The sequence below is a fragment of the Cyprinus carpio genome, chromosome A21, assembly GCF_018340385.1.
Source record: "Cyprinus carpio isolate SPL01 chromosome A21, ASM1834038v1, whole genome shotgun sequence".
NCBI lineage: Eukaryota > Metazoa > Chordata > Actinopteri > Cypriniformes > Cyprinidae > Cyprinus > Cyprinus carpio.
In genome coordinates this window covers 252,501-260,442 of record NC_056592.1, presented here as the reverse complement: position 1 = coordinate 260,442, position 7,942 = coordinate 252,501, and the positions used below count along the sequence as shown (strand labels likewise).

The window sequence follows — 7,942 nt, the reverse complement described above, 5'->3', positions numbered from 1 at the left end:
GGGATTCTGATGCTGAGTCCAGATCCGCTTCTGATTCAGTTCTGCTCTTCACTTTACATGATCCATGATAAATCACGTGCATTTGTTTTTTAACAGATACCTTCATACACGAAGAAAAACCCTTGTCTAACATTTCACCTCAAAGATTCTGCTAGTAAACCTTTAAAATAAGTTTGTAAATAAAAAAGTTGAGACCAGTAGCTCCCTATAAACCTGTTATTTGCGTGCAAACATTTTTAAATCAATAAATAATATAAAAATGATCATAAGCATAAAAGAAATTGATTCTTCAGTGAAGTCACTTTTACTGAAATACTGAATATTCTGTATTTGATGATTTTATAGTGATATAAGAGTTCAAGAAGCATCCTAAGAGAGATTCTGTAGAAGTGAATAACGCCTCTTTTACAAAGTAATGATCGTTCAACAGCAGACAGAGCAGATATTCAAATATTAAAATATCTAAAACTGTTCCAACACCAGGAGTCTGTTTAAATTCAGAAAGATACCCACATATACAGACATGTGACTGATTTAAAAACACACCCGATAAAATATCACAATCATCACCGTCTGTAAGAAATAACGACTGGAACAGAGTGTTAGACAACTATTATTATTATTATTATTATTATTATTAATCTCTCTTTACAGCCAGTGTTGTGTGGACATCTTACTTCAGTACATCATGGTTTTATTGCAGTTAAACAGCACAAACCTGACGTTTGGAAACGCAGATAAACCACCATCATCGCTCCTGGAGAGAAACACACACACAAACGCTGATCCCGCTGCCAGGCGATCGCGCTCATCATGAGATCGCAAATAAAAAGTGAATGTGATAAAAAAAAAAAAATACAACATAGGAAAAATGATGAGCTCCCCAAAAGATAATCGCTTTAATGACAGATGTGTGATTGGGTTCTCCGCCGGGACCTCCAGAGATTTCCAACCAGGAGTGTTTACAGAGACGGCGTTAGAACATCCAGACGAGAACTTCCTTCCAGACGAGAACAGAGCCGGGTCTCAGGATCATCAGTGCTTTCCAGCGTTTGATCACAGGAGCCTTGAGAAGAGTCAGTCCAGCTTATGTGTCCACCTCTCTGCCTCCAGACAAATAATCACGGTTGTTCCTTATAAAGACGAGCAGAACGTCCGCACACACACACACACACACACACACACACACACACACACACACACACACACACATATATATATGTATATATATACACACACACACTCACTCGGGCACATTATCATTTACAAATAAAACAAAGAAAAACACCTCTAGAATAAGGCAGCTCTCACTGCTGTCCATGTGCAACACAGAAACGAGCCCGACACACACACACACACACACACACACACTCGTGAGCTCACTGTAGTGTGACGGGACACACGTGTGTTGTAGGAGAGCAGCGTAACGTCCTCCTCATGAACACACAGGTGTTTCTGTGCCGTCAGTGTCAGTGAGGAACATCACGCAGATGGACGTCCAGCGCTGGTGACCGTCACTCTTTACCTGCTGGTGTCCATCGGATCCTCCTTGAAGTTCTCACACTGCTCCATCACTTTACTGCACACACACACACACACACACACACACACACTACGTCAGACCAACCCAGAACCGCTTCTCTAGGTGTAAAACTATGATTACATGACATACACAAAAATCAGTCTTTCATCATGATGTGATTCGTGAATGACCCACCGATCAGCGTCAGACTTGTGCCTCCCTTTATGTCTTTATCAGTGTAACTATGACAGCTCGTGAAAACTGTATTAATGACAATGTGTACTCTGTGTAAAGTCATTATAATTGTACAAGTGTCCAGCTTCAGCTGCTGCTTCTGGTGTCAGATCTTGAGTGATTTTGATCAAGTAAAGGTCAGAATAACTGCAGTAATATCTCCAGATGAACTCTTACTGGACTGAAGCAGCTCAGCTTTACTTGATTCTCAATCAATCATGTTTTTAGAGTCTCAAATCTGATCCTCAGGATCTTTTGAGGAGCGTTTGTTTCCAGAAGCTTTACTTTCACTGTTCCTCAGCGGAGGAATGATCTTCACAAGCCTCCAGAACATCTCACATCTTCTGAGGAGCCTTTATTTCTTCAGCTCTCAATCATCATTGGATTGTGTGTGTGTGTGTGTGTGTGTGAGAGAGAGTGTGTGTGTGTTGTTACCGTGCCATGTCCTTGGTCTCCTGATGAGAGGACTCCAGCTCTAGAACTTTCTGCAGCAGAATGACGCCGCCCTCCTTTATCAACAGAGGGCAGTATTTACTCGCTACAGACCAGAGAGAGAGAGAGAGGGGGGGGGGGGGGAGAGGGGAGAGAGAGAGAGAGAGAGACAGAGACAGAGAGAGAGAGAGAGAGAGAGAGAGAGAGAGAGAGAGAGAGAGGCTTGTTTAAACTGAACTGTATGAGATCAATGTATTTTTCTTATGTAGTTCCAAACCTGAACGCGTTTCTTTCTTCTGTTGAACACAATAAGAAGTTATTTTGAAGAATGTGTGCGACCAAACAGTCGACGGTAGCCATTGACTTACATCATATGGAAAAAAACTACAGTTTCTTCAAATATCTTTTTGTGTTCGTCAGAAGAAAGAAACTTATACAGGTTTGGAACGGCGTGAGGAGAGTAAATGATGATGTTTGGGTGAACTCTTGGTTACTCACGGTAAACAGACACCAGGTTATAAAGCGCCCAGGTGGCCCAGTGCTGACTGACCGGAGCGCCGCTCTGAGGGAGGAGACGCAGGATGGGCTCGAACGACCTGCAGGCGGACAGACGGGTCAGTGACCAGCTCAAACCGGTCTCGTAAACAGATAAGTTAGGGTCTTTACTAGTTCATCAGCCATTAAGAGGCAAACCTGCATTTCATTAATACGGTTTATTTAATGGAATTAATGATGATGTTTGTGTCAGTCTTACACACAGGTCCTTAGAGGACAAAACACTGTCATAAAAATATTATATATTATTATATATTTATTTGACCGACATCAGTTCTGATCATAACTACAAAAATTCATTAATTTTCACAACCCTGTAAATGCCAGTTTGATTACAAAATGCCACTGCTGTTTTTTTTTATGGAAAAAAAAAATATTTTCCATTTATTAATGCTAAGCATAAGTTTGTTTTGGATTATTACAATCTGGGGTAAGTCGTTGCTTAGAAACAATGTTGCATTATTATTTTCTGTGCAGTGTCAGATTTTTACCAGTTGCACACACACAAACCACACCATTAGAATTACATCATTTACATTCAGTTGGCCTTTTTTCCAGCAGAAGCAGAGAACAGGAGCGAGTGAGTGTTTGCTGCACTAGCCAAAGCTCAGAAAATGGTGCGGAAAAAATAAAAACGCCGCTGACGTGCCTGTAGTTGATGTTGCGTCGCGAGCTGACGTCCCAGCTCTGGATGGCCGCCCACATTTTGTCCATGACATGTGACCTCTTGGGCTCCTCCATGGTCCAGACGTCCGACCCGTCGAACATGATGTGTGCCAGGACACCGCAGGCATTATAGGACACCTCGATGCCGTCCGCTTTACTGTCCAGCAGCTCACTGCGAGCAGAGCCACGGTGTTAGACACACACACACACAGCAAACACTGAGCCAACGACACGCAGAGAAGCGCCTCACACCTGAACACCGTGATGAACTGCTTGGTCAGCAGCTGCGGCCTCAGCGCCTTCACTTCAGCCACGTTACCCAGCAGCCCCAGCATGTTACGGTGCAGCTCCTGCTTATCAGGAAACTCCTGCGGGAGAGAAGAAAGTGAAAGTGACATACAGCCAAGTATGGTGACCCATACTCAGAACTGGTGCTCTGCTTTTAACCCATCCAAAGTGCACACACACAGCAGTGAACACACACACACCGTGAACACACACCCGGAGCAGTGGGTATCATTTATGCTGCGGCGCCCGGGGAGCAGTTGGGGGTTCGGTGCCTTGCTCAAGAACACCTCAGTCGTGGTATTACCGGCCCGAGACTCGAACCCACAACCTTAGGATTGCGAGTCCGACTCTCTAACCATTAGGCCACGACTCCCCCAATCAAATCAAGAAATCAAGCAGATGAGGGAGGAGCAGAGATTCTGCTGAGAATCAGTCAAAATACAGTTTACACTGTGAAACAGTATGCAGTGATGAACGGACCTTCAGACACTCCAGGAAGAGATTCATGCCATTACACTCCAGGAACATCTGACAGTTATCAGGAGTCTCGTCTGTGATGTTCCAGAGCGCGCTCCACGAGAACTCCATCACCTGATCACACTGAACACACACACACACGTCACCGTCAACTCAGAGTAAACCAGAAAAACACATTCTCAGTACCAGAAATAAAATAATTAATATATAGATAACATAAAAAATATATAAAAACAAAAATGTTTTCATGACTTGAAATAAAACTAACAAATAAAATCAAATTAAAAACCAAAACATTTTCATTACTTGCAAGTTGCAAAAAAATTTTAATAATAAAATAAAAATGTTATTTTATTGCCAAGGCAACATTTATCATTTTCATTTAGTTTTAAGTTGAAGTATAAAAATAACTAAAACAAAATCTAATAAAACAAAACAACTACTGAAAATTCAATCAAAATCAAAATGAACATCAGTGTTACTGAAATAACACTGGCACAGGTGTCATCTGGTGAGGAGTCAGATTCGGGGACGAAACGGTGACGAGTCAGATTCGGTGAAGAATCAGTGAAGAGTCAGGTTTGGTGACGAACAGGTGATGAGTCAGATTCAGTGACGAACTGGTGATGAGTCAGATTCGGTGAAGAATCAGTGAAGAGTCAGATTCGGTGACAAGTCAGATTCGGTGAAGAATCAGTGAAGAGTCAGATTCAGTGACGAACTGGTGATGAGTCAGATTCGGTGAAGAATCAGTGAAGAGTCAGATTCGGTGACAAGTCAGATTCGAACAGTGAAGTCAGATTCAGTCAGTGATGAGTCAGATTCGTCAGATTCAGTGAAGAGTCAGATTCGGTGACGTCAGATCAGTGATGAGTCAGATTCGGTGACGAATCGGTGACGAGTCAGATTCGGTGACGAACCGGTGACGAGTCAGATTCGGTGACGAACCGGTGACGAGTCAGATTCGGTGACGAACAGGTGACGAGTCCGATTCGGTGACGAACAGGTGACGAGTCAGATTCGGTGACGAACAGGTGACGAGTCAGATTCGGTGACGAACAGGTGACGAGTCAGATTCGGTGACGAACAGGTGACGAGTCAGATTCGGTGACGAACAGGTGACGAGTCAGATTCGGTGACGAACAGGTGACGAGTCAGATTCGGTGACGAACAGGTGACGAGTCAGATTCGGTGACGAACAGGTGACGAGTCAGATTCGGTGACGAACTGGTGACGAGTCAGATTCGGTGACGAACTGGTGACGAGTCAGATTCGGTGACGAACTGGTGACGAGTCAGATTCGGTGAAGAATCAGTGAAGAGTCAGATTCGGTGACGAGTCAGATTCGGTGAAGAATCAGTGAAGAGTCAGATTCGGTGACGAGTCAGATTCGGTGACGAACTGGTGACGAGTCAGATTCAGTGACGAACTGGTGATGAGTCAGATTCGGTGAAGAATCAGTGAAGAGTCAGATTCGGTGACGAGTCAGCGACGAGTCAGATTCGGTGACGAACTGGTGACGAGTCAGATTCGGTGACGAACAGGGGACGAGTCAGATTCGGTGAAGAATCAGTGAAGAGTCAGATTCGGTGACGAGTCAGCGACGAGTCAGATTCGGTGACGAACTGGTGATGAGTCAGATTCAGTGACGAGTCGGTGATGAGTCAGATTCAGTGACGAATCGGTGATGAGTCAGATTCAGTGACGAACAGGTGATGAGTCAGATTCAGTGACGAGTCGGTGATGAGTCAGATTCAGTGACGAGTCGGTGATGAGTCAGATTCAGGGACAAGTCGGTGATGAGTCAGATTCAGGGACGAACAGGTGATGAGTCAGATTCAGTGACGAACAGGTGATGAGTCAGATTCAGTGACGAACAGGTGATGAGTCAGATTCAGTGACGAGTCGGTGATGAGTCAGATTCAGGGACAAGTCGGTGATGAGTCAGATTCAGGGACGAACAGGTGATGAGTCAGATTCGGTGACGAGTCGGTGATGAGTCAGATTCAGTGACGAATCGGTGATGAGTCAGATTCAGTGACGACTCACCATTCTGTCCTGCAGCTTCTTCTGGATCAGATTCAGCATCGTCTGTGACGAGACAAATCAAACCATGAGATGGACGCAGATGCTACACGTTACACGCTAACAATCTAATGCTATTCCCATTAAAAACAACATGAATGAGGAGCTGGCGCTATCAGACATATATAGAAATATGATTTTTGGGTGAACTATCGCTTTATAAATGTAGCACGTTATAGATTTCTGTACAGACGCTAAGTGAACCAGAGCAAACATCTCAACTTCACAGAAACACAGAGCTCAATGAGGAGCACACCACCTTGACGAATCCCATCTTGCCGACGGCTTCTTTGTGGTCGTTGTCGACCTGACAGACGAGTGCGTTACACAGATGGACAGCGATGCGCTGGATGGACTCGTCCTGACGCGCCGGCTCCAGGATCTTCAGCAGCAGCAGATTGACTCTGTGATACTGGAACTCCAGCTCCTCAGGAATACTGAAGTTACAGAGCGTCAGACAGCAGTTCCTCTGGACCTGCACACACACACACACACACACAGTGACATGTATTTATCAATCAGTGCTGGCTCAGATCACAGACGTTTGAAACATCCTTCAAGCATCTGCAGCGTGGGTTCTGTCTGAGCGAGTGTGTGTGTGTGTGTGTGTGTGTGTGTGTGTGTGTGTGTGTGTGTGTGTGTGTGAGAGTGTGCGTGTGTGAGAGTGAGTGAGTGTGTGTGTGTGAGAGAGTGAGAGTGTGTGTGCGTGCGTGTGTGAGAGTGTGCGTGTGTGAGAGTGTGTGTGTGTGTGTCAAAATTGTGTGTGTGTGCGCTGAACTCACCGTCACCTCCTGGTACTGCTCCATGCCGTTGAGCACCACCTGTATGACCTGTCTGCGCAGACGCACGCTCTGGTCACTGCGGTACTCGGTGTTGGTGAGGTAAAACAGAGCGGCGCTGCCCGTCACCTGAATGCTCTTGTCATATTTATGAGTCTTCAGTGCTGTGATCACCAGCTGCAAACACACAGCAGACACACTTACTCACACACGTGTTACATGCGTGTGCGCTGGGATGCTGCAGTCAGAGATCACATGACTGCACTGCAACAGGGTTTAATATTCAGGTACATTATCAATTTCACTGTAGTGATACTATTACATGAGAAGAAAGCTTGAACTGAACTGAGCTGAATAATGACACTAACTTAGCAACATCAGCACTGTTACTTTCTGTCTGTCTATTATACAGTCTGTATTGAATAAAGACCTATAGAAATAAATGACAGCAAGTTCCTCTGTCCACAAACTGCATCCCAAATAAAAAAAAAAAAAAAAAAATAATTCAATCATCTATCATTTTTCATATTGTCATTTTTGATGCGTTTCTTTTCCATGTGTGTGAGTGCGTGAGAGTGTGTGCGTGTGCATGTGTGAGAGTGTGCGTAAGTGTGCGTGTGTGAGAGTGTGTGCGTGTGCATGTGTGTGAGTGCGTGAGTGTGCGTGTGTGTGCATGTGTGAGAGTGTGCATGAGTGTGTGAGAGTGTGTGCATGTGTTTGAGTGTCCATGTGTGAGAGTGTGCGTGAGTGTGCGTGTGTGTGCATGTGTGAGAATGTGCGTGCATGTGTGCATGTGTGTGTGTGAGTGTGTGTGTGTGACCTGCAGTGCTCGCAGCAGCTGGCTGCAGTGCTGAATCCGGGCGATGTCGAACAGCTGGTTAATGGCTCGGTGGGCCAGCTCGGG

The 7,942-nt window shown here is 44.9% G+C and overlaps 1 protein-coding gene across 3 annotated transcripts in view; it reads right to left on the bottom strand.

Annotated features, from left to right (window-relative positions):
- Nucleotides 1-302: 302 nt before the first annotated feature.
- Nucleotides 303-7,942, bottom strand: part of LOC109046224 (protein zer-1 homolog) — a 14,365-nt gene continuing 6,725 nt past the window's right edge. For 2 of the 3 annotated variants that reach the window (XM_042778464.1, XM_042778463.1), the window contains exons 7-16: nt 7,859-7,942; nt 7,042-7,215; nt 6,519-6,734; nt 6,224-6,265; nt 4,178-4,297; nt 3,662-3,777; nt 3,393-3,581; nt 2,687-2,784; nt 2,192-2,294; nt 303-1,579 (exon numbers count right to left, since the gene is read on the bottom strand). The exon at nt 7,859-7,942 is cut by the window's right edge and continues 63 nt beyond it. In XM_042778464.1, the coding sequence (XP_042634398.1) occupies nt 1,522-1,579; nt 2,192-2,294; nt 2,687-2,784; nt 3,393-3,581; nt 3,662-3,777; nt 4,178-4,297; nt 6,224-6,265; nt 6,519-6,734; nt 7,042-7,215; nt 7,859-7,942 (1,200 nt within the window). In that variant the 3' untranslated portion in view covers nt 303-1,521. The remainder of the gene's footprint in view (nt 1,580-2,191; nt 2,295-2,686; nt 2,785-3,392; nt 3,582-3,661; nt 3,778-4,177; nt 4,298-6,223; nt 6,266-6,518; nt 6,735-7,041; nt 7,216-7,858) is intronic. The other variant, XR_006162871.1, reaches the window with a different exon arrangement.